This window comes from Coregonus clupeaformis, chromosome 7 (assembly GCF_020615455.1).
Source record: "Coregonus clupeaformis isolate EN_2021a chromosome 7, ASM2061545v1, whole genome shotgun sequence".
NCBI classification, from domain to species: domain Eukaryota; kingdom Metazoa; phylum Chordata; class Actinopteri; order Salmoniformes; family Salmonidae; genus Coregonus; species Coregonus clupeaformis.
The window spans coordinates 14,225,002-14,252,071 of NC_059198.1; the positions used below are offsets into that span (position 1 = coordinate 14,225,002).

At 42.2% G+C, this 27,070-nt stretch overlaps 1 protein-coding gene across 8 annotated transcripts; it reads right to left on the minus strand.

Moving 5' to 3' along the window:
- Window positions 1–152: 152 nt before the first annotated feature.
- LOC121569931 lies at window positions 153–27,070 on the minus strand. 8 transcript variants are annotated; one of them, XM_041881282.2, is made up of 18 exons: window positions 26,906–27,070; window positions 25,616–25,726; window positions 24,812–24,904; window positions 23,600–23,833; window positions 23,280–23,429; window positions 22,780–23,016; window positions 22,431–22,535; window positions 21,946–22,194; window positions 21,611–21,706; window positions 9,478–9,702; window positions 4,617–4,728; window positions 4,324–4,347; window positions 3,109–3,158; window positions 2,709–2,948; window positions 1,319–1,444; window positions 824–1,060; window positions 634–738; window positions 153–445 (listed from the first exon to the last, which is right to left on the minus strand). In XM_041881282.2, exons 3-18 carry the CDS (start codon window positions 24,896–24,898, stop codon window positions 410–412), a joined length of 2,313 nt encoding a protein of 770 aa, XP_041737216.1. In that variant the 5' UTR covers window positions 24,899–24,904; window positions 25,616–25,726; window positions 26,906–27,070; the 3' UTR covers window positions 153–409. The 8 variants fall into 8 exon arrangements, with proteins under 8 accessions (XP_041737216.1, XP_041737210.1, XP_041737214.1 ...); XM_041881276.2 differs by having other exon boundaries at window positions 25,616–26,486; XM_041881280.2 differs by lacking the exon at window positions 26,906–27,070 and adding an exon at window positions 25,959–26,881.

Genomic DNA, 27,070 nt, shown 5'->3' on the forward strand with positions numbered 1-27,070 from the left:
AACTTGTAGTGTATTCAAGGTTTAAAAAGGCTTCTAAAGTTAGTAATTTCCACTTTAAAATGTCAGACCTGATTTGCCCTAACGTAAAATGCATCAACCCCTATAAAACATATCCATTAATTATAATCCACAGAATAATACACATTTACTGTTGCTGCAGGATTATTTTCCTGCTGTAACAAACTGCCTCAAATGAAGATCATACATCTGTACTTTACTTGCATAAAAAGTTTGAATTGAAACCTGGTAACACACATGAAACATGCATTTCAATGCAAAACGGCTATGTTCAGTTCTTGTGATTGGACTATACACATCAAATTAAACAAATAAACATTTACAGTAACTCGATGATGTGTGTTTGTGCATGTGTGTTGGAAAACCATTGTAAAAAACACAGTCCTGGTCTTCAATGGTCTTCCTTTTGTTCCTTGTACAAATGGAGCTGGAGAGAGAAAGTGGAACAGAGAGTGAAACATTAAATTAGACTTGAACAATCTAATATCAGTGCTTTAAGATTAGAGGATAGGTGAGAGAGAGGGAGGGAGGGGGAGAAAGAGAGAGACAGACAGACAACCAAAGACACAGAACAAACATAACAGGTAGTGGAGGTTGTGGGATAGCTGGTCATACCGTTCTGAGGTCCAGCACATCATGAAGCATATAACGGATTCTGTGGGAGGTCCTCCTTCTCTCCTTTATCAGATTAATCTGCGTGTAGTGCTCATCCATTCTGGGCTGTGGAAGTATAGACAGGCTTAGTGAATGCTGTTGACTGACAAACAACAGACGCACATCAATAAATCTATACAGACAGACAGACCTGGTTCTTCTCAGAGTCCAAGTCCTTGCCAATGGTGAAGAGTATTGTGCACAGACCCTCTAGCGAATCATCATCCCCATCCTTTATTAGCTTTACGATGCAGTAGTCTATGAGGCCCTCGGTCATCAACTTCAACTTGAACAACTCGCAGATGAATGTGATGTTGCCTAGCAACTCCCGCTGCCCCTCTGCCTTAGCCTCCTCCAGCTCCTCCCTCAGTCGCTGGCGGTCCTCCTCCTGGAAGGAAACCGGGACGTCTGTTCAGCCCGCCTTGTACTAATAAAAATGGCACTGGACTAAACAAGGTACAAGTTGTTACAAGCGTTACAATGATCAGTTGAAGGGAATACTTAAATGTAATACCAATGTAAAGTTAAGGGAAACTTAATCAATTACAATTGTTTAGAAAGAATAAGGCATTAGGAAGAGAAATTAAGTTTATGTAATGTGGATTTTGATATCTCAGAGATAAAATGTTGGTGTATGATGTGCTACCTCAGTGGTGGCGTCCAGTTCCCTCTGCTTTTCTTTTAAGATCTTACTATTATCTTTCTCAAAGCCCTTCTGGCATTGGTTCAGCAGCAGCTTGCGGAAATTTACTGTCACTCCAGGTATTTTGAGCTGAAAGGGCAGGATATGTAGGACACAAAAACCCATTGATGGGTTGTCATCAGATTATGGAGAGAGCGACACAGAGAGCGAGTTAGATTTGAATTAGATTCTGAACGTTGACCACTATTACATTTCTGTATTGGATACTTATTTGTTATATATATATATATATATAGTCACAGTCTTCACATTTTGCTGCCTTCAAATAAAAATTAAAAATCGGGATTTCTTCCTACAGATCTGCACAAACTACTTCACATTTTCAAAATGAAAGACAAATTATAGAAAATCTTCCAAATTAATAAAAGATAAAAAATGAAGACATATTGATTGCGTACTTCTTCACACCGCAAAGTTAGCCTAATACTTGGTGGAAGCACCTTTTGCAGCCATTACAGGGCATTGTTTTTAGTCAAAATTGCTCAAGCTCAGTAAATTCAGTTGGGAATCATTGATGGACAGCAATATTCAAACCTTGTCTATGATTTTCACGCAGATTTAAGTCAGGGGGGTTGATACTGGACCACTCACGAACACTCAATACTTATTGGAAAACCATTTTGGTGTGTTTTTTTTGCATTAAAATGTGCGTAATTGTCCAGCTGAAAAGGAAAACTCTATCCCATAGTTAAGTTTTCAGAAGACTATGGCGGGTTTTCCTTTAACTTTTTACCTGGGCTTTGCTCCTTTCAAAAATGTATTTTGATCTTGACAAACTCCCCAGTCGCTGCCGGTGACAAGCATACCCATAACATGTTGCCACCACAATAATTGAAAATACTTGAAAATGTTGACTCCAATGCGTCCCACAGTTGTGTCAAGTTAGCTGGATGTCCTTTGGGTGATGGACTATTCTTGATACACACAGGAAACTGTTGAGCGTGAAAAACCCAGCAGCGTTGTAGTTCTTGACACACTCAAACCTGTGCGCCTGGCACCTACTACCATACCCCGTTCAAATGGAACTTAAATATTTTGTCTTGTCCATTCACCCTCTGAATGGCACACATACACAATTCACGTCTCAATTGTCTCAAGGCTGAAAAATCCTCCATCTACACTGATTGAAGTGGATTTAACATGTGTCATCAATAAGGGATCATAGCTTTCACCTGGATTCACCTGGTCAGTCTAAGACATGGAAAGAGCAATGTTTTGTACACTCAGTGTGTTGCCCTAAGAGTTAGTAAAATCTTTAAAAAAATAATACACAGCTGTTGGTGACAGGCAAACACAAATACACACATGGAGACTTGTACAGATGCAGACGTACCCCCATGAATTGGTGGTGGTGGCACACCTTGGCATAGACCTCGGCGCCGGTAGGGTTTAGGATGGCCCTCTCATATATAGAGTCAATGATGCCCTTGAGTTTGTCCTCTGTGTCAATGGTGAATGCACTCACTACCTTCATCGACTGATGGAAGTTCTTGGGAGTCAGACTGGCCAGGATGTTATCCATTTGTTCATACATTTCTTCTGTCTTCACTGTCTCTAGGTCAACAAAGTCCTCCTTCAAGTAATAAGTTAAGAGGGCAGAAGAGGGAGTAAGCAGAGTTAAAGGGGGGTAGGGAGGCAATAACAAAGGGGCAGCATCACCAACAGATATTATCGCATCGATATTCAACCAGGAGTGTATTACACATGTATATATTAATCTGACCAGATCTTACCAAGTCCTTTTCTTCCACTGCCTGTCTGGTAGTGCTAAGAGAACTGATAGCTGAGAGAGAGCGAGAGAAAAATAAAACAAGAAGGAGAAAGAGGAGGTTGTATGTCAGTCCTGTATGTTAGGTCCTTTACTTTATGCCAGTAATTCTGCTGTGATGGTACTACCCAGCTAGCACATTTGGTTCCTTGGAAGTTGTGGGAATGTACGTTTTGGTTTCCCATTGGTTCTGGAAACGAAGTCATACGTTTGAGAACGTTTAAAAAAGTGAAAAGTAGCCTGTTCTGGGAACTTACATTTTAAGGTCTCAGGGAGGTTCTCAGAACCTTTTACTATGTTTCCTGAAAGTTTTCCTTGGAGGTTGTATTAACGTTCTGAGAACTAAAATTATAGGTAATTAAATAACGTTTTGAGAATATGTTTCAATAAGACTTTTAATAACACTGGTAGTTTAATTTAATTTATTTTAATTCCAAGCACAGATAGGACACATGGAAATTATTTTGCTTAGGCATTAATCATGCAAACACATTTATTTGTTATTGTGGCACGCCGTCAGTGAGACTTGAACCTATGATCTTCTGTTGTTTATCCATGGAATTAGTCCACTGTGCCACCACGACGGAGCTATCACACCATGTTTTTTTTACTCATACAAAACTGTTCATTTTAATCTATTTAAACAGACCCCATTTCAAAGGGAACAAGCACTCATTATGATCAGGTGTGGCCTATTAGTGGGCGTGGCCATCACACCTGAACACACTTAACAAGATAGGATATATTCGTTGTTAAATAACATTCTTAGAACCTTCTTTAAACGTTATTAATGTTTTCTTGTGGTTTTTATAGAAAGTTTTCTTAATGTTCTGAGAGCATGACTTTAAATAGAACCATGATGAAACCTGTAGAAAACCTTATCATGAAGTACTGAAATTCCCACAGAAGAACGTTGTTTCTTAACATTCTCGGAATGATTTGAGAACATAATTTTAAATAGAACCATGAGGAAACCTGTAGGAAATGTTATGCTGAAGTACTGGAATTCCCACCAAAGAAACATATGGTTTTCAGAAAATTATGTGCTAGTTGGGTAATCTGCACCATTCCCAGAACGTTGTGGGAAGGTTGTATGCAAAATAACCATAGGACAACCACGCTCTCACCAAGCTCTAAGAAACATATAGTTCTCAGAACGTTGTGCTAGCTGGGTACTTACTGTATGGTCCCAGACTTTCTTCAACTGTTGAAAGAAATACAGAAAAAAAGTGTTCACATATGAAGGAATCTTATTGTGCTTAGAAATAGTAGTCCTTGGGTTGCAAAAATCCCAGCAATTTAACCATACTTCCCAGGTTTTCCAGAAATCCCGGCTGGAAGATTCCCGGAATCAGGAGGGAATAAGCAGGGAATCCAATTGCCTCTAACCAGGATTTCTGAAAAACCTGGGCATGTTGGAAAAGTTACTGGAATTTTGCAGACCTAAGTAGGCCTATAATTTGAAATAAGCACCTGATTTAGAAAACTCCACAAATTGCAACTTGGAGGAATCCTCAAATTGTTGTTGCATTTCAGAGGCATATGTCCTCACTTCTTCAAAAGCCTCAGTGATGCTGGGCAATGTCTACAAACAGACAATGAAACATTCAGGACATCAGATATCCCACAAATCCATTTCAGAAAAACTTCTTAATACACTGCAACATGGTAAAAGTCAACATATCAGGTGTCCATATAAATAGTTATATATAGTGAGCAGAGATAGAAGTTGTCTATATCCTCTTTTTAATATAATATATATACATACACACACACACACACACCTTTTCAAAACAGTTCAGCAAAAACAGTAAAAAAAACTAAAACAAAACAATGAACTAAAGCTTAACAAGATATTAGTTAATCAAGTCTTCCTGGTTTGTGAATTATATCTATTTCTCCCAGTTACTTTCAAATAAAGGTTTTTGGAGTCTTAAGGTATATGTATGTCAAGCTTTCCATATAAAGATTTATTGGATTATACTTTTGGGGCTTCTACTTTATACCAGTTCCTGGTACTGGCTTTTTTACTTGCAGCAAGGTGACTTTTAACAAGTATCTGACTGCCCATCACATTCTCTGGGACATTACCAAGGTACATTATAGGGCAAGTTCTAGGGACTTCATATCTTAAGACATATTTTAGCACTGAGCATACATTATCCCCCAAAAATGACATCTTTGGATATTTCCATTAAACATGGGTGTGGTTGGCATCTACATGGCCACACAGCTGCCAGCATGGCTGTTGTATACCTAGCTGTTGACTTTTGATTCTAGGAGTGATAAAAAAAATGAGTTATATTTTTCAAACAGAACTCTCTCCATGTTCTTGAGTGTCACAATAATTTTGTTATCTCAATGGTTGAAGTCAACTACTTCTTAAATCTTTGAATAATTCCCAAAAGGTTGTAAATCTCTTAGTTTGAATAAATTAAACAAAGACTCAATCCTGCAATGGTCAACACGTTTATTCATGAGAGCGCTCTGCAACAAAATGGTCGTACAATATTTTTATATGCACACGTCAGAGGAGAAATCCCACCCCGCTGTAGGCGGGCTGTATTTTTCCACTGTACACATCTTGTAAGTTCACACCTGGGTCTAGCTCACGTGATTTTCCTCTGCTCTCCTGACCATCAGGTCTCACACACACACGTTCTTATCATAGTCTACTTCTTGCTCGGGCAGGCTGCATTCTTCAGTTATCGCGTCCTCACAATATCCTGAAAGCCTCTTCACTCCCCTTTCCCTGTGTGTTTTGGGAACCAGTCTCCTGTTATTTGGTTTCAATCGTTTTGCACTTCTGCTTGCCTAATTACAAGACACAAATACTCTGTTGCTGTGATATAAACACATTTGATTAACTCTCTAAGCTCTAGTCTACTAATTAGTCATACATTATTAGTTTAACTGAGGGTGTGACATTTTAGTCATATCTTACTCACACATTTCTTTATCATTGAGTTTGCAGAAGTACAGTGCATTCGGAAAGTATTCAGACCACTTTCTTTTTCCACATTTTGTTACGTTACAGCCTTATTCTAAAATGGATGAAATAAGTAAAAATCCTCATCAATCTACACACAATACCCCATAATGACAAAGCGAAAACAGGTTGAGACATTTTTGCAAATGTATCAAAAATAAAATAAAACAGAAATACCTTATTTACATAAGTATTCAGACCCTTTGCTATGATACTTGAAATTGAGCTCAGGTGCATCCTGTTTCCATTGATCATCCTTGAGATGTGTCTACAACTTGATTGGAGTCCACCTGTGGTAAATTCAATTTTACATGATATGGAAAGAAACACACCTGTCTATATAAAGGTCCCACAGTTGACAGTGCATGTCAGAGCAAAAACCAAGCCATGAGGTCAAAGGAATTGTCCGTAGAGCTCCGAGACAGGATTGTATCGCGGCACAGATCGGGGGAAGGGTACAAAAAAATGTCTGCAGCATTGAAGGTCCCCAAGAACACAGTGGCCTCCATCATTCTTAAATGGAAGGAGTTTGGAACCACCAATACTCTACCTAGAGCTGGCCGCCCGGCCAAACTGAGCAATCGGGGGAGAAGGGCCTAGGTCAGGGACATGACCAAAAACCTGATGGTCACTTTGACAGAGCTCCAGAGATCCTCTGTGGAGATGGGAGAGCCTTCCAGAAGGACAACCATCTCTGCACCAATCAGGCCTTTATGGTAGAGTGGCCAGACGGAGGCCACTCCTCAGTAAAAGGCACATTACAGCCTGCTTGGAGTTTGTCAAAAGGCACCTAAAGGATCCTCAGACCATGCGAAACAAGATTCTCGATTCTGGTGAAACCAAGATTGAACTCTTTGGCCTGAATGCCAAGCGTCACGTCTGGAGGAAACCTGGCACCATCCCTACGGTGAAGCACGGTGGTGGCAGCATCATGCTGCGGGGATGTTTTTCAGTGGCAGGGAGCAAAGTACAGAGAGATCCTTGATGAAAACCAGAGCGCTCAGGACCTCAGACTGGGGCAAAGGTTCACCTTCTAACAGGACAACGACCCTAAGCACACAGTCAAGACAACGCAGGAGTGGCTTAGGGACAAGTCTCTGAATGTCCTTGAATTGCCCAGCCAGAGCCCGGACTTGAACCTGATCAAACATCTCTTGGGAGACCTGAAAATTGCTGTGCAGCAACACTCCCCATCCAACCTGACAGAGCTTGAGAGGATCTGCAGAGAAGAATGGGAGAAATTCCACAAATACAGGTGTGCCAAGCTTGTAGCCTCATACCGAAGAAGACTCGAGGCTGTAATCGCTGCTAAAGGTGCTTCAACAAAGTACTGAGTAAAGGGTCTGAATACTTATGTAAATGTGATATTTCAGTTTTTTATTTTTAATAAATTGGCAAAGATTTCTAAGAACCTGTTTTTGCTTTGTCATTATTGGGTATTGTGTGTAGATTGATGAGGGGGGGGGGGCAGTTTAATCAATTTTAGAATAAGGCTGTAATGTAACGAAATGTGGAAAAAGTCAACAGGTCTGAATACTTTCTGAATGCACTGTATTTTGGGTACTGCATATATTGTCCCAGTCTTCCTCTGAGATGTCTATATTCAGTTCCTTTTCCCATTTTGCTTTAATATAAAGAGTTGAGTCTTTTCTAGAGTCTATCAGCCATGACAGAGTGAAGAGGTTGTCTTGGACATTGCCTATTTATATGCATTTCGAATCACATGGATAGTCATATTTGGTATCAAAGAAGGCTCTGTAATATTTCTCTTTTTCAAAAGACTAATTTTAAAAATCTGAAGAAATCTTGGTTATCCATACCATATCTCTCCTTGGAATTCTGAAAACGTAAGAGTTCTCCATCCTCTACAATGGTACAAAATGCTGTCATGCCTCTCTCAGATCCACCTCTACGCAGGCGACACCATTTTGTATACATCTGGCCCTTCATTGGACACTGTGTTAACAAACCTCCAAACGAGCTTCAATGCCATACAACACTCCTTCAGTAGCCTCCAACTGCTCTTAAACACTAGTAAAACTAAATGCATGCTCTTCAACCGAACACTGCTTGCACCCGCCCACCCGACTAGAATCACTACTCTCGACGGGTCTGACCTAGAGTATGTGGACAACTACAAATATCTAGGTGTCTGGTTAGACTGTAAACTCTCCTTCCAGACTCACATTAAGAATCTCCAATCCAAAGTTAAATCTAGAATCGGCTTCCTATTTCGCAACAAAGCCTCCTTCACTCATGCTGCCAAACATGCCCTCGTAAAACTGACTATCCTACCGATCCTTGACTTCGGCGATGTCATTTACAAAATAGCCTCCAACACTCTACTCAGCAAATTGGATGTAGTCTATCACAGTGCCATCCATTTTGTCTCCAAAGCCCCATATACTACCCACCACTGTGACCTGTACGCTCTTGTTGGTTGGTCCTCACTACATATTCGTCGCCAAACCCACTGGCTCCAGGCCATCTATAAATCACTGCTAGGCAAATCCCCGCCTTATCTTAGCTCATTGGTCACCATAGCAACACCCACCCGTAGTATGCGCTCCAGCGGGTATATCTCACTGGTCATCCCCAAAGCCAACACCTCCTTTGGCCGCCATTCCTTCCAGTTCTCTGCTGCCAATGACTGGAACAAATTGCAAAAATCTCTGAAGCTGGAGACTCTTATCTCCCTCACTAACTTTAAGCATCAGTTGTCAGAGCACCTTACCGATCACTGCACCTGTACACAGCCCATCTGAAATTAGCCCGCCCAACTACCTCATCCCTATATTGTTATTTATTTTGCTCATTTGTACCCCAGTATCTCTATTTGCACATCATCTCTTGCACATCTATCATTCCAGTGTTAATACTAATTGTAATTATTTTGCACTATAGCCTATTTATTGCCTTACCTCCATAACTTGCTACATTTGCACACACTGTATATATATTTATTTCTGTTGTATTTTTGACTTTGTTTTGTTTTACCCCATATGTAACTCTGTGTTGTTGTTTTTATCGCACTGCTTTGCTTTATCTTGGCCAGGTCGCAGTTGTAAATGAGAACTTGTTCTCAACTGGTTTACCTGGTTAAATAAAGGTGAAAAAAATAAAAAAATAAAAAAAATTCCTGTTAATGTCCAAAATGTGTCTTTATCCCCAGGTGAAGTTGTCTATATTCTAAGTGCTGAATGATATTGACCTACCAATATAGAGAAAATAAATGCCTTTGTTCAAAACGGATCAAAACATTTCCCCTTCTAAATGTCAAACTTTACACTCTTAAATGTTCTTGTGAACATCTGTAGCACTTTATTAGAGCGCTATTGATCTTACCTGTAGGAAATGGGGGTAGACCTCTATGTGTGGAAGCTGTCTGCCCTCTGTTTCAGTCCTCTTCAGCTCATCAAGCTCCTGCTCTAGTGTCTGTAGGAGTCCCTCAGCCTCACTCACCATCTCCTTCTCTTTAGCTTGGATCACCTCTCTCACCTCTGAGCACCTTGTCTCAATCAGCTTGGTGAAGAACCTCTCACTGTCCTCCATTGTAGCCTGTGATAAGCACTGTCAAAAGACAGAGAAAGAGGCGTCTGTTGAGACATTTGGCTCAGAAACTTTGGTAAGCATTGTCTGCGTCCCGAATTCTCCACACTTATCCCAAAGTATGGACTTGCACACTCCCCGTCATGATTGATGGACTGCAGTGGATAGCGGCCGTTTTACGGGCTCCTGACCAATACTGCTATTTTTTAAATTTTTTTACATAATGTCTCCACCTTAATTTCCTATGATCGAAAATGGCTTCTGGACATCAGAACATCGATCACTAACCACGATTTGGATCAAGATTTCTACTTCATTGAGTCGGCAGCTCTAGACATTCTTCTTACTCTATTGTTTAGGAGGTCTCTAGTTTTTGCTTGTCTGAGTTAGATACCTTGTAGCTGTCTATTTACCACCACAAATCAATGCTGGCACTAAGACCGCACTAAATGAGCTGTATAGGGCCACAAGCAAACAAGAAAATGCACATCCATAGGCAGAATGGCCGGAGAATTTTTGTATTTTGATTTTTTGGGTACTTTTTACCACTTTTTCGTGATATCCAATTGGTAGTTACAGTCTTGTCCCATCGCTGAACTCCCGTACGGACTCGGGAGAGGCGAAGGTCGAGAGCCATGTGTCCTCCGAATCACGACCCCGCCAAGCCGCACTGCTTCTTGACACACTGCTCGCTTAACCCGGAAGCCAGCCCCACCAATGTGTCAGAGGAAGCACCGTACAGCTGGTGACTGAAGTCAGCGTGCATGCGCCCGGGCCGCCACAAGGAGTCGCTAGAGCGCGATGGGACAAGGAATATCCCAGCCGGCCAAACCCTCCCCTAACCCAGCCGACGCTGGGCCAATTGTGCGCCGCCGCATGGGTCTCCCGGTCGCGGCGCTGGCCGGTGATTTTAATGCAGCGAAACTGAAATCCATTTTACCTCACTTTTAACAGCATTTCACCTGTGCAACTAGAGGTGACAAAACTAATCTTTGATCACCTTTACTCCACACACAGAAGCAAACACAAGGCTCTCCCTCGCCCTCCCTTTGGCAAATCTGACCATAACTCTATGCTCCTGATTCCTGCTTACAAGCACAAATTCAAACAGTAAGTACCAGTGACGTGCTCAATACGGAAGTGGTCCGATGAAGCGGATGCTAAGCTACAGGACTGTTTTGCTAGCACATACTGGAATATGTTCTGGGATGTATCTGATAACATTGAGGTGTTTACCACATCAGTCACCAGCTTCATTAATAAGTGCATCGACGACGTCGTCCCCACAGTGAACGTACGTACATATCCCAACCAGAAACCATGGACTACAGGCAACATCCGCACTGAGCTAAAGGCTAGAGCTGCCACTTTCAAGGAGTGGGACACTAATCTGGACGCCATCCGGAAGCCATCAAACAGGCAAGACCTTTAAGCAGGTTAACATTCACAAGGCCGCGGGGACAGATTGATTACAAGGAAGCGTACCTAGAGCACGCGCTGATCAGCTGGCAAGTATCTTCACTGATATTTTCAAAGTCTCCCTGACCCTGTCTGTAATACCTACATGTTTCAAGTAGACCTCCATAGTCCCTGGGCTCAATAACTCCAAGATAACCTGTCTAAATGACTATGGCCCCATAGCACTCACATCTGTAGCCATAAAATGCTTTGAAAGACTGGTCATGGCTCACATCAACACCATCATTCCAGACACCCTGGACCCACTCCAATTTGCATACCACCCTAATAGAAGACACAATCTCCATTGCACTCCACACTGCCCTCCCCACCTACATAACACCTACTGTATGTGAGAATGTTTTTCATTGACTACAGCTTAGCGTACACCACCATAGTGCCCTCCAAGCTCATCACTAAGCTCAGGACCCTGGGACTGAACACCTCCCTCTGCAACTGGATCCTGGACTTCCTGACAGGACACCCCCAGGTGGTGAGGGTAGGCAACAACACATCTGCCATGCTGGCCCTTAACATGGGGGGCCCTCAGGGGTGCATGCTTAGTTCCCTCCTGTACTCCCTGTTCACCCACGACTGCGTGGCCGCGCACGACTCCAACACCATCATGAAAACAGGCAAATATATTGATAAAAGTCACCTCGTCCTAGAGAGATCTACACAGTTATCAAAACATCACGCCAGGGTAAGCGTATACGAAACACAGCCCTTATTTGAAGTGTTTCTAAAATCCCTTATGGGAAAAATGAATGGTGGAAAAACGATTGGAATCATGGGTATTATTAGGTTTTATTACTCATACTGTGGTACTCTATTGAAAGGAGGTCAGTGACCTGGCAGTGTGGTGCCAGGACAACAACCTTTCCCTAAACGTCTGCAAGACAAAGGAGCTGATCGTGGTCTAAAGGAAAAGGAGGGCTGAGCACGCCCCCATCCACATCGACGGGGCTGTAGTGGAGCGGGTTGAGAGCTTCAAGTTCCTCGGTGTCCACATCACTAAGGAATTAACATGGTCCACGCACACCAAGACAGTCGTGAAGAAGGCACGACAACACCTCTATCCCCTCAGGAGGCTGAAAATATTTGACATGGGCCCTCAGATTCTCAAAAAGTTATACCGCTGCACCATTGAGAGCATCTTGACTGGTATGGCAACTGCTTGGCATCCGACCATAAGGTGCTACAGAGGGTAGTGCGTACGGCCCAGTACATCACTGGGGCCGAGCTTCCTGCTATCCAGGACCTCTATACCAGGCGGTGTCAGGGGAAGGCCCTAAAAATTGTCGAAGACTCCAGCCACCCAAGTCATAGACTGTTCTCTCTGCTACCACATGGCAAGTGGTACCAATGCACCAAATCTAGAACCAACAGGACCCTGATACGCTTCTATCCCCAAGCCATAAGACTGGTAAATAGTTAACCAAATAGCTACCTGGACTATATGCATTGACCCCCCTTTGCACTAACTCTTTTGACTCATCACATACACTGCTGCTACTGCTTATTATCTATCCTGTTGCCTAGTCACATTACCCCTACCCATATGTACCTCAATTACCTCGTACCCCTGCACATCGACTCGGTACTGGTACCCTGTGTATATAGCCAAGTTATTGTCACAGATTGTGTATTTATTGTGTTATTATATTTATATTATTTCTCTCTCTGCATTGTTGGGAAGTAGCATTTCACTGTTAGTAAGCATTTCACTGTAAGTAAGCATTTCACTGTAAGTAAGCATTTCACTGTTAGTCTACACTTGTTGTATAGGAAGCATGTGAACATTTTATTTTATTTGAGAACAGAGCCATGGGATGAATATCAATTGTATTTGTTTCATTCCTCACGTCCTCTCTCCTCACCACCTTCTCAAAGCGCATTGGAGGAGAAGGTCCGATGGGAGGAAACTCAGATCTTCTCCTCCAATACATTTTGAGAAGGAGGTGAGAAGAGAGGATGTGAGGAATCAAGCATTGGTTTTAGTGATCATATGGTAACCTACTGTACCCATAAGAAATCCAAAATACTACTTGAGTCAGGTAATAACTATATGAAGGTACGGTCTATGAAACAATACTCAAAGGAGCATTTTGTAGAAGTACTTGGAAATTTGTATTGGTCTCATGTACTAAACTGTGATGATGTAGATCAAGCTTGATATTTATTTAAAGATATGTTCCTGTCTGCACTCGACTCTCTGGCTCCGATGAAACAAATTAGAATCAAAACAGCGGTCAGGGAAATGGATCACTTCATAAGGAAAAGGGATCGCTACCTGGCCAAATTCAAAAGGACAAATCTACAACAAGATTATGATGGTTATATTAACTGTAGAAACCAGGCAAGATACAAAATGGATAAGGCCAAATCCCAACATTACATAGACGCTGTCAATGACAACTTACATCAGCCTCGTAAATTGTGGAACATTTTAAAGGACATTGGCTCAAAAACTCCCCATAAGATAAAATCCTGTTGTATTGGCCTGGATAATGATTATGTTTTATGCTATGACCAGGAAAAGGTTGCAAATTATTTTACCACATCTCTGATTAAGAAGTTACCGACCTGCTCTGGACACTATGGCCAGTGTTTCATTAACAACTTTTACCATAGCAAAAGGTATCACAAATGATTTGTTTGAGCTGTGCATGGTAACAGAGGACAAAGTTTCCAATCTATTATGCTTAATGAGCGCAAACAAAGCAACTGGGCTGGATAACCTTCCTGCAAGATTCATAAAGGTTAGTGCTTGTGTCACTGCTAAAATGATAACGCATATTGTAAACCTTTCTGTTAGTAGGGGTACGTTTCCCAATGATCTCAAAACAGCAAGGGTGGTTCCGCTCCACAAGAAGAGCAGTAAAGCAAATGTAGGAAACTACAGGCCTGTGTCGATCCTCAGCACCTTATCTGAAGTTGTTGAGAGATGAGTTTTTAAATCAACTTGAGGGATACCTTCTCGAGCACAAACTTCTTTATGAACTCCAATCTGGCTTTAGAACAGCTTATTCCACTGATCCTAGCCTTATCCACCTTTTTGACCACATCAAGCAGGAAAGTGAGAAGGGGAAATACAGTGCCTTGCAAAAGTATTCATCCCCCTTGGCGTTTTTCCTATTTTGTTGCATTACAACCTGTAATTTAAATGGATTTTTATTTGGATTTCAGGTAATGGACATACACAAAATAGTCCAAATTGGTGAAGTGAAAAAAAATAAAAAATAAATAACGGAAAAGTGGTGCGTGCATACAGTGGGGTAAAAAAAGTATTTAGTCAGCCACCAATTGTGCAAGTTCTCCCACTTAAAAAGATGAGAGAGGCCTGTAATTTTCATCATAGGTACACGTCAACTATGACAGACAAAATGAGAAAAAAAATTCCAGAAAATCACATTGTAGGATTTTGAATGAATTTATTTGCAAATTATGGTGGAAAATAAGTATTTGGTCGATAACAAAAGTTTCTCAATACTTTGTTATACAGTAATCCCTCGTTTATCGCGGGGGTTACGTTCCGAAAATGACCCGCGATAAGTGAAATCCGCGAAATAGAAAACTTTTTTTTTTTACAATTAGCAACTATTACATGTATACAAATACAGTGACTCACGTGTAGGCCGTTTCACTGCTCTTCAGACTGGGCCGCTGCATCCTGACTGCGCTCTGCAGTGTTCTCTTCTTCTGAAGCCCGCGGTGCAGGTGTGTTTGTTCGGGAGAAGAACATAGTGATAGGCAGCTGTTGTCGCTCTTTTTTCTTCTTTGCAAAAAGATCCTTGTACACCGACATGCCACCATCGATTACGTTGGAGAACTGTAACGAACGGCTCATCAAAGGTTCCCATTCCTCAGCTACTCGCTTAAGTTCAGTGGCCATTCGCACCATGGTTGCTAAGCGACCAAGCGTTAGTCCTTCCTCCTCATCTCTCGTGTCCTCTTCTCCCTCTTCTCTTTCATCGTCGCTTTGTGGCTTTGTCATTTCTGCCAGCTCTGCATCGGTCAGCGGCTGTGCGTCTCCATCAATCAGGGCGTTTATGTCATCCGGACTCATGTCATTAAAGCCGTCTCCTCCAATCTGTTTAGCCAGATTCACAGCTGTTTCTACGGCAGAGTGGTGGACCTCGTCAAGCGAGCCTCCGGTTGCGTTTTGATTCCGTAATGGCGAGCAACGGCTGCATAGCTTTTACCTTCCCTTAGCATGTCCAGAAGTTTAACTTTATCTGAGATAGGTAGCATCTTCCGCCGTTTGGGCCCATCCGCAGGTGCTTTTGTCGGTCCAGGCCGTTTCGTCGACATTATGGGTTTAGGAGATGTTCGAAATTACAAGATAATTTGGCCAACTTAATGTAAATTTGCCAAGCTGTTTTATGTACGTACACATAACTGCACGAGACGACAAAATGATAGCACAATTCGTAGCATGTTTTGATACAAGAAGCGGGAGTGAGTTTTTAGCGAATCAGAATGCAGAGCACAATGCACCAAAAAAAAAAAATGCATTATGAAAATCCGCGAAATAGCGAATCCGCGATAAGTGAACCGCGAAGTGGCGAGGGATCACTGTATACCCTTTGTTGGCAATGACACAGGTCAAACGTTTTCTGTAAGTCTTCACAAGGTTTTCACACACACTGTTGCTGGTATTTTGGCCCATTCCTCCATGCAGATCTCCTCTAGAGCAGTGATGTTTTGGGGCTGTCGCTGGGCAACACGGACTTTCAACTCCCTCCAAAGATTTTCTATGGGGTTGAGATCTGGAGACTGGCTAGGCCACTCCAGGACCTTGAAATGCTTCTTACGAAGCCACTCCTTCGTTGCCCGGGCAGTGTGTATGGGATCATTGTCATGCTGAAAGACCCAGCCACGTTTCATCTTCAATGCCCTTGCTGATGGAAGGAGGTTTTCACTCAAAATCTCACGATACATGGCCCCATTCATTCTTTCCTTTACACAGATCAGTCGTCCTGGTCCCTTTGCAGAAAAACAGCCCCAAAGCATGAGGTTTCCACCCCCATGCTTCACAGTAGGTATGGTGTTCTTTGGATGCAACTCAGCATTCTTTGTCCTCCAAACACGACGAGTTGAGTTTTTACCAAAAAGTTCTATTTTGGTTTCATCTGACCATATGACATTCTCCCAATCCTCTTCTGGATCATCCAAATGCACTCTAGCAAACTTCAGACGGGCCTGGACATGTACTGGCTTAAGCAGGTGGACACGTCTGGCACTGCAGGATTTGAGTCCCTGGCGGCGTAGTGTGTTACTGATGGTAGGCTTTGTTACTTTGGTCCCAGCTCTCTGCAGGTCATTCACTAGGTCCCCCTGTGTGGTTCTGGGATTTTTGCTCACCGTTCTTGTGATCATTTTGACCCCACAGGGTGAGATCTTGCGTGGAGCCCCAGATCGAGGGAGATTATCAGTGGTCTTGTATGTCTTCCATTTCCTAATAATTGCTCCCACAGTTGATTTCTTCAAACCAAGCTGCTTACCTATTGCAGATTCAGTCTTCCCAGCCTGGTGCAGGTCTACAATTTTGTTTCTGGTGTCCTTTGACAGCTCTTTGGTCTTGGCCATAGTGGAGTTTGGAGTGTGACTGTTTGAGGTTGTGGACAGGTGTCTTTTATACTGATAACAAGTTCAAACAGGTGCCATTAATACAGGTAACGAGTGGAGGACAGAGGAGCCTCTTAAACAAGAAGTTACAGGTCTGTGAGAGCCAGAAATATTGCTTGTTTGTAGGTGACCAAATACTTATTTTCCACCATAATTTGCAAATAAATTCATAAAAAATCCTACAATGTGATTTTCTGGATTTTTTTCCCTCAATTTGTCTGTCACAGTTGACGTGTAACTATGATGAAAATTACAGGCCTCTCTCATCTTTTTAAGTGGGAGAACTTGCACAATTGGTGGCTGACTAAATACTTTTTTCCCCCACTGTATTCACCCCCTTTGCTATAAAGCCCCCACCTTCAGAAGTCACATAATTAGTTAGATTGCACACATGTGGACTTTATTTAAGTGTCACATGATCTCAGTATATATATATATATATATATATATATATATATATATATATATATACACACACACACACACACACACACACACCTGTTCTGAAAGGCCCCAGAGTCTGCAACACCACTAAGCAAGGGGCACCACCAAGCAAGAAGACCAAGGAGCTCTCCAAACAGGTCAGGGACAAAGTTGTGGAGAAGTACAGATCAGGGTTGGGCTATAAAAAAAAATATCCAAAACTTTGAACATCCCACAGAGCACCATTAAATCCATTATTACAAAATGGAGAGAATATGGCACCACAACAAACCTGCCAAAAGAGGGCCGCCTACCAAAACTCACAGACCAGGCAAGGAGGGCATTAAATTTGAGAGGCAAAAAAAGAGACCAAGGATAACCCTGAAGGAGCTGCAAAGCTCCACAGCAGAGATTGGAGTATCTGTCCATAGGACCACTTTAAGCCATACACTCCACAGAGCTGGGCTTTACGGAAGAGTGGCCAGAAAAAAGCCATTGCTTAAATAAAAAAATAAGCAAACACGTTTGGTGTTTGCCAAAAGGCATGTGGGAGACTCCCCAAACATATACAAGAAGGTACTCTGGTCAGATGTGACTAAAATTGAGCTTTTTGGCCATCAAGAAAAAAGCTGTCAGATGGCGGTAAATATGGGGGGGGTTGAATAGTTATGCACGCTCAAGTTCTGTTTTTTCGTCTTATTTCTTGTTTGTTTCACAATAGAAAATATTTTGCATCTTCAAAGTGGTAGGCATGATGTGTAAATCAAATGATACAAACCCACAAAAAATCCATTTTAATTCCAGGTTGTAAGGCAACAAAATAGGGGGGTGAATAATTTCGCAAGCCGCTGTATACAGGCATGGACATTCAGAAAGCTTTTGACACTGTGGACCATGATATTCTCCTGATGAAACTGAAAGGTATGGGTCTAAATTATGTAGCAGTTAATTGGTTTAGGTCATATCTGACCAACTGAATACAAGTATGTAATGTTGGTGATGCCAAAGAGATATCCTGTGGAGTACCATAGGGATCAATTTTAGGGCCTCTCTTATTTCTTGTATACGTCAATGATATGCCAGATACAGTAAAGTGCAAACTCCTGCTTTATGCTGATGACTCAGCCATACTGGTATCAGGGAAAGATACAGTTTACATACAGGAGACCCTGAGTAAGGAATTGCATTTTGTTAGAGATTAGTTGACTGACAACAAATTGTTGCTACATTTGGGAAAAACTGAATCGATTTTGTTTGGAACAAAACGTAGATTACTTAGGGCTGACAAGATAAAGGTAAACTGTGCAGGCAAGGAGATTGAATCTAAAACAAGTGTAATTATCTTGGTGTGTCCCTAGATCAATCCCTTTCTAGAGACCTGATTGCTGCTAAAATTATTTCTGAAATGGCGACCAAATTGAAATGTTTCTATCGTAACACTATATATTTTCACAACAAGGTTAAGAAACTGCTTGTCTCAACCTTGATTCAGTGTCATTTTGATTATGACTGCTCTTCTTGGTATAGTGAAAAAGAGAATGCAGGTTATGCAAAATAATGTTATCAGGTATATGCTTCATGTCCCCCCTAGGACCCACATAGGGGTACAGGAGTTCCGGGAGGTGCGCTTGTTGCCTTTGGATTCCAGAGTGGACCAACTTAAACTTAATCATATGTTTGACATCTTAAATGATCGTGCCCCAGGTTATATGAAAAACCACATTGATTAGGTCTATAACCAGCACAGTTACAATACCAGAGCTAGTGTTATGTCTTGTAAAATCCTAAGAGTAAACAGTACAGCGAGGAGCACGTTTTTCGATACAGGCATTTGTCTATGAAATAGCCTCCCCTTGGACGTCAAGCAAAGACAAAGTAGAAATAGCTTTAAAAAGCAGGCAAAGGTTTTCATTTGGACAAGGTTGTCTAAGTAAGACAAACCACTCCACTGTCCCTTGTGCCCCTACTGCTGGTCAGGTGTATTTATTTGAATGACAGGTATGATGTGCAATGAATAGATCGTTTTTAAAGGTCGAAATGTGAAATTAATATGGTTGATTTTTAAGGTTAGGGAAAAGTGCAGAGAATAGTGCCAATTTCTAGGATGTCAATATAAATTAATGTATTTATGGTTGTTTGTAATTTTGTCTTGCCTTTTAATCATTATAGGTCTTTGTTTTTAGCATCGAGGACAACTTTGGAAACAAGCGTTTTTAATTACTACTTTTAAGTGATACCCTCTGGGTCCACATTGTACATTTTGTTGTATACAGTGCATTCAGAACGTATTCAGACCCCTTGACTTTTTCCACATTTTCTTACGTTACAGCATAATTCTAAAATGGATTAAATAAAAATTTTCCCCTCATCAATCTACACACAATACCCCATAATGACAAAGCGAAAACAGGTTTAGACATTTTTGCAAATGTATTAAAATTAAAAAACAGAAATACCTTATTTACATAAGTATTCAGACCCTTTGCTAAGAGACTCGAAATTGAGCTCAGGTGCATCCTGTTTCCATTGATCATCCTTGAGATGTATCTACAACTTGATTGGAGTCCACCTGTGATAAATTCAATTGATTGGACATGACTTGGAATGGGACACACCTGTCTATATAAGGTCCCACAGTTGACAGTGCATGTCAGAGCAGAAACCAAGCCATGAGGTCGAAGGAATTGTCCGTAGAACTCCGAGACAGGATTGTGTCGAGGCACAGATCTGGGGAAGGGTACCAAATCATTTCTGAAGCATTGAAAGTCCCCAAGAACACACTGGCCTCCATCATTCTTAAATGGAAGAAGTTTGGAACCACCAAGACTCTTCCTAGAGCTGGCTGCCCGGCCAAACTGAGCAATCAGGGGAGAAGGGCCTTGGTCAGGGAGGTGACCAAGAACCCGATGGTCACTCTGACAGAGCTCCAAAGTTCCTCTGTGGAGATGGGAGAACCTTCCAGAAGGACAACCATCTCTGCAGCACTCCACCAATAAGGCCTGGTAGACTGGCCAGATGGATGCCACTCCTCAGTAAAAGGCACATTGTGCCCACTTGAAGTTTGCCATAAGGCACCTAAAGGACCCTCAGACCATGAGAAACAAGATTCTCTGGTCTGATGAAACCAAGATTGAACTCTTTGACCTGAATGCCAAGCGTCACGTCTAGAGGAAACCTGGCACCACCCCTACGGTGAAGCATGGTGGTGGCAGCATCATGCTGTGGGGATGTTTTTCAGTGGAGGGACTGAGAGACTAGTCAGGATAGAGGGAAAGATGAATGGAGCAAAGTACAGAGAGATCCTTGATGAAAACCTGCTCCAGAGCGCTCAGGACCTCAGACTGGGCGAAGGTTCACCTTCCAACAGGACATTGACCCTAAGCACACAGCCAAGACAACGTGGGAGTGGCTTCGGGACAAGTCTCTGAATGTCCTTGAGTGACCCAGCCAGAGCCCGGTCTTGAATCCAATCGCACATCTCTGGACAGACCTGAAAATAGCTGTGCAGCGACGCTCCCCATCCAACCTGAAGAGCTTGAGTGGATCTGCAGAGAAGAATGGGAGAAACTCCCCAAATACAGGTGTGCCAAGCTTGTAGCATCATACTCAAGAAGAGTTGAGGCTGTAATCGTTGCCATATTTCCGTTTTTTATACATTTGCAAAAATGTCAAAAACAAAACTATTTTTGCTTTGTCATTATGGGGTTTTGTGTGTAGATTGATGAGGGGAAAAATCAATGTAATCAATTTTAGAATAAGGCTGTAACGTAACAAAATGTGGAAAAAGTCAAGGGGTCTGAATACTTTCCGAATGGACTGTATGTTGTGTACCCAAAATAAATTCAATTCAAAACGCAAAGACAATTGTGATTCACACATAGATGAGCCCTAAAACAGCTCATCACACCAAGTATGGGTAACTGCATATTTGTAGTGTTTCTGTGTGGATCAACAGCGATGGGTGTAACTTCAGTGGGTGGATCAATGGCGATGGTGTAACATTAATGCTCCATTATAGGTTAGACCAGCTTATTGTTTACATAGCAGGTGAAGAGAACCAACGTAGCAGGTTAGGAGAATTAACGTAGCAGGTTAGGATAATTAATGTGTCAGGTTGGGAGAATGAGTTTAAGGTTAGGAAAAGGATTAGGTTTAGCTAAAATGCGTAGCAAGTTAGGATAATTAACGTGGCAGGTTAGGAAAAGGTTTAAGGTTAGGCTTAGCTAAAATGCTACAGCTGTCAACAATCGACTCATCGTGCAGCCCAATCAGCCACGCAAAATGGTCTTGAGTGGCAACAAATCTGCCCAATTAGATGATTCGCATTCCATACAACCACTTCTGTTGACACGACCACTTTCAGACACACTCCATGTATGCAGTTACACATGACTCCATCAGTCAGCTAATGTCGCACCTTTAGACACTCCACTTCCTGTCTCAGTTTCTGTAGCTCCTCCTCCCTCTCCTGGATTATCTGCTGGCATGTCTTCAACAGCACACTCGCCTTTTTCTGTGGACAAACATACAGACAGTGGTAATTGACATCACACAATGGATCAAAACATATGCCTTTGTGATAGATATGTCAGGTTTAAATATGTCTGTCTGTTCTAGTTGATGGGTAAAGCCTGTATTGACTTCACTGACTACACATATGGACTTTGGATCAGAAACAATAAAATAATTTGATAGTCTGCCACATATCTATGTACCTCTTATACTAAGCCTATAATGGTATCCCATCCATACCTTTTTGGTAGCCCCCCGAGCAGCAGCTGAGTCTTCAGCTTTCAGTTTATCATAATGAGGACACGTGTTCTCCTGTAGTGGTATAGATGTGCTGATCAGCTTCTGATTCTTCATGGCTAATGACTTATAGTGAGGACGCAAAACAGGTTCTGTGTCTCCAGGTCCAGTGTGTTTCTCAGCATCATTGTCAGCTTGCAGCCCGGTCTTCTCAATCTTTTCCACCAACTCCGCAAGCTGGGGTGTTTCTTTCTAGAGAGAGAAAGACACACACACACACACACACACACAACAGAAACATTACATCACTCATCTCAAACATTACATCATTTTGGCAATGCAATAATCTGTAATATTATATAATTAATAGAACTGTAATTCCTACAATTGATGCATATAAACTACATACTATGGCTTTAATAGCGTAGAGCAAGAAAATGAAACTACTAAGAGGTTAGATATGGGTGTTTAAGAATAACTGGTCATACCTTTCGGAGGTCCAGCACATCCTGCAGCATGCTTGTGATTCTGGGGGAGGTTGTCCTATTCTTCACAATCTTCACAATCTGGTTGTAGTACTGATCCATTCTGGGCTGTGGAAGTATAGACAGGCCAAGTAAATGCTTTTGACTGATTTATAGATCTGAATCCCCCCCAAAAAATTATTTTATTGGATTGATCAATCCCAAAATATGGGATTAAAATGCCATTGATGCAATGCCATTGATTTTGCTGTCATGGATTTTAAAAACGAAATACAATGTTTCTATTTTGTTCAAGAACAGACAGACAGAGAGACAGACGGATGGGCGGACAGACACAGACAAAATGCTGTACCCTGGCCTTCTTAAAGTCCAAGTCCTTGCCGATGGTGTAGAGTAATGTGCACAGGCCCTCCAGCGAGTTATCATCTTGGTTCTTCAGCAGCTGTACGATGACGTCGTGCATGACGCACTCCGTCAGCATCTTCAACTTGAACAACTCACACATGAACTTGATATTGCCTAGCGACTGCCTCCGCCCCTCGGTCTTGGCCTCCTCCAGCTCCTTCCTCAGTCGCTGGCGCTCCTCCTCCTGGAAGAATCAGGAAAGTTAATAAGTAAAACTATACAAATTGTTACTAGTTAGATAACAAACCGTATTCCAATGATCAATTGAAGGGAATACCACCACAATATATTACCAATTCACAGTTAGGGCAACATAATCAATCGCACATCAAAATCATACAGAGGAATTAATATAATTTAGATCAGATTAGACTATCTCAAAAAGATGTCTCAAAGTGTTGGTCTATAATGTAGTGGGCAGTGTATCTGAAGGGATGGATGTGCTACCTTGGTGATGGCATCCACCATCTCCTGCTTTTGCTGCAAGATTTCACGACTGTTTCTCGCCATGTTCTCAAAGTCATTTTGGACTCGGTTCAGAAGCAGCTTGCGGAAATTTACTGTCACTGCTGGTTTGGCAGCGGTGGGTACTTTAAGCTGAGGAGGATATGCAGAAGGGAGCAAAAACTCTGGTTAAAAGCACAATATGTACGATTTCATCCTGTTCTCGGTGTGTGGTCACTGGCATTTGACAAAAAATTGCAATCACCTCTGTGAGAGACAGACAAAATACACACAGATGGAGAATTGTACAGATGCAGACTTACCCCCATGAGGCAGCGGCACATGTTGGCATAGACCACAGAGCTGGCAGGTTGTGCCAGGGCCCTCTCATATATGAGGTGAATGATGCTCTTCAGTCTGGCCTCTGTGTTAATGGTGAACTCAGTAATTGCCTTCATCGATTGCTGGAAGTTGTTTTGATTTACCCTATCCAGGATGTAATCCATTTGGGCATACAGTTCCTGTGTCTTCCCTGGCTCTGGATCCTGAAACTCCTTCTTCAAGTTATAAATTGGGGGACAGGTGAGGCAGTGACATAGACAAAGTTAAAGAGGGTAAGGGGAGGTCAGAGAAACAATTAGGGGGCTGTAGTGGAACAGGTTGAGAGCTTCAAGTTCCTTGGTGTCCACATCACCAACGAACTATCATGGTCCAAACACACCAAGACAGTTGTGAAGAGGGCACGACAAAGCCTATTCTACAGCTGCACCATCGAGAGCATCCTGACTGGTTGCATCACCGCCTGGTATGTCAACTGCTTGGCCTCCGACCGCAAGGCACTACAGAGGGTAGTGCGTACGGCCCAGTACATCACTGGGGCCAAGCTTCCTGCCATCCAGGACCTCTATACCAGGCGGTGTCAGAGGAAGGCCCTCAAAATTGTCAAAAACTCCAGCCACCCTAGTCATAGACTGTTCTCTCTGCTACCGCACGGCAAGCGTGCACCGGAGTGGCAAGTCTAGGTCCAAAAGACTTCTCAACAGCTTCTACCCCCAAGCCATAAGACTCCTGAACAGCTAATCATGGCTACCCGGACTATTTGCACTGCCCCCCACCCCACCCCATCTTTTTACGCTGCTGCTACTCTGTTAATTATTTATGCATAGTCACTTTAACTCTACCCACATGTACATATTACTTCAACTACCTCAACTAGCCGGTGCCCCCGCACATTGACTCTGCACCGGTACCCCACTGTATATATAGCCTCCCTACTGTTATTTTATTTTACTTCTGCTCATTTTTTCTCTCAACACTTTTTTGTTGTTGTTTTATTTTACTTTTTTATTTAAAATAAATGCACTGTTGGTTAAGGGCTGTAAGTAAGCATTTCACTGTAATATCTGCACCTGTTGTATTCGGCGCATGTCGCCAATAAAATTTGACTTGATTTGATATTATCTCACCAACAATTTAATCAGGAGGGTATTACTGAACACACGTACCTACTGTGTACATACACACTCTGGACTTACCAAGTCCTGTTTTTCCACAGCCTGTCCGATGGAAGAGGGAGCTGGTGACTGGGTTTCTTGCTTGCGTGTCTTCTTTGTCCCACTCATCTTCTTCTGTGGACAAACATGTAGTGGTATTGAGGCAATAATACTGTGGTATTACAACATTCTCTGTGTGATATACACTCTTCCTGAATGTTGTATTGTGATGCACATTTCTATCTATTTGCCTTCTCTGGTAGATGGGAGGGGCCTGTGTAATTCACTGAACTCACATGACATGCAAAGTACAATGTCCAAGTTGGCTAATTTCATACTATGCCACATTCCTATCTACATTTAATGATACTCCATGTAGTTTAGTCACTGCAGACAGGAAAAAGTTAAGATCCATATCTTTTTCTTGCTAACCAGGGGCTGATTTCTCAGCATATGTTTGCCGAGTATTTCCTCAGTATGTTTCCTCAGTATATGACTTGGAGTATATGACTATGTTTCCAGATCCAGTGTCATCAGCTTGCAGTCCAGTCTTCTCTATTTTTTCCACCACTTTATCAACCTTGGTGTTTGTGTCAGCGTCTGGGCGCAGGACACAGAACTGAGAAATAAATGGCTTTACTAGAATCCAAGTAAACCATAGTAAACCCTACACGCAGGGAAGAGCAAATCAACAGACAACGTAACAAAGAACAATCACGCACACACCCAGGAGGGAAAACAGAGGTAATATAGGGAAACTAATAAGCCTAATGAGTAACAGGTGTGAACAATAAAGACAGAACTAGTGAGACACAGAAACATCGATCGGTGCCAGCTAGTACTCACTCCGGTGACGACGACCGCCGAAGCCTGCCCGAACGAGGAGGAGGGGCAGCCTCGGCCGTATCCGTGACAGTTTGTGTCTAATGCAGGTCTTGGGGTGTAGGTCTCTCTGCACTGGAAGCAGATGTGGTAAGGATTCTTTTGGTCATCCTGATCCCAGTTACCAATACATAATTTGCAGTAACTCTGTCCACTGGGAATTCTCACCGGATTCAGTAAACCCACACAGATTAGACAACTACATTTTTTCTGATTCAAAAGATCTATAGTTTGAGCCACAGTAGTTGAGTCACTACATGTTACTAACGTGCGATACATCCGGTGCATTCTTAATACAACTACTTACTGTACAGCTACAGCGCAGTTGTTGGTTTCGTCTCTTGTACTGCTACACCAGGTCAGCCAAATATTTGTATAACTAACCCAAGACAAACCACAGCCAGTCGTTTCTAATGGGAGCAAATGACTCCTAGTGGGTAGAACAAACAAGGAGGTGGACAGAGCAAAGCACGAGCTAGCGAGAGCCTATTGGCGCGTTCTAGCATATATTTGCATTATTCCGTTAGGAAACGACTCTGAAGTGAGTGTGTGCAATTACACTCCTTCTAAACAACACCATTTTTTTGAAATGTTGGCAAAGGGTAAAAGTCTAAAAAAAAACTTTGTCCACTCTGTTCGTAACATATTTTTGTTTTGGAAACAGACAACTGTATTGTTTCTTCTCCCACTGCCGGTCACTGGACTTCCTCTCACCACCATATTTGGTAGTGAGTGGAAACGCCAACGGGAGGCTTCACATTTATACATTCGGTGAAGTATCTGTCTCATTGATCTATCTGTGGCTCAGCTGTTGGTTTCGTTTCTTCAGAAAGAACTGTGTGAGAAAGAGAGGGAGTGGTTTATTAGGTAATAGCCACGTTCAGTAGCCAAACAGTGTCGAACGTTGCAGATAGAAATGCCATGAAAAGAGGCAACACAATTCATGAAAACGAGCGTGTACACGTTGAAATTAGAACGCACAGGAGTGAACGAGAGAAAACAGTCCGGCTGTAAACTTCAACGGCGTCATAGCGGTCAAATTAGAACAGATCTATTTTTCTCGCATCTACGCTGAGCAATGCTGGTAAACTAAGCAGATAAATTGCGTAGGTAGTTTATAGAAAAGGAATTAGAGAAATTGTTATGATCTTCACTGTGCTAAGTAGATTAAAGATGTCATTTAAAATGTATTGGGCTGTTCGCTAAGGTTTATCAGTCAAATAGGCTACATATTTGAAAACAATTGCAGCCTACCTGTGTTGATTTTGATCATAGGCATTAGCCTATGCAGGCTACATTTGGGGAACTCCGAATTCAAGAGAGAATACCGTTATGTAGCTAAACGAACGAGACTAGCTAAATTCTTTATAAACTGCTGGGGTGTACTAGCTACAACTCTCCTCACATTCATAAACTAAC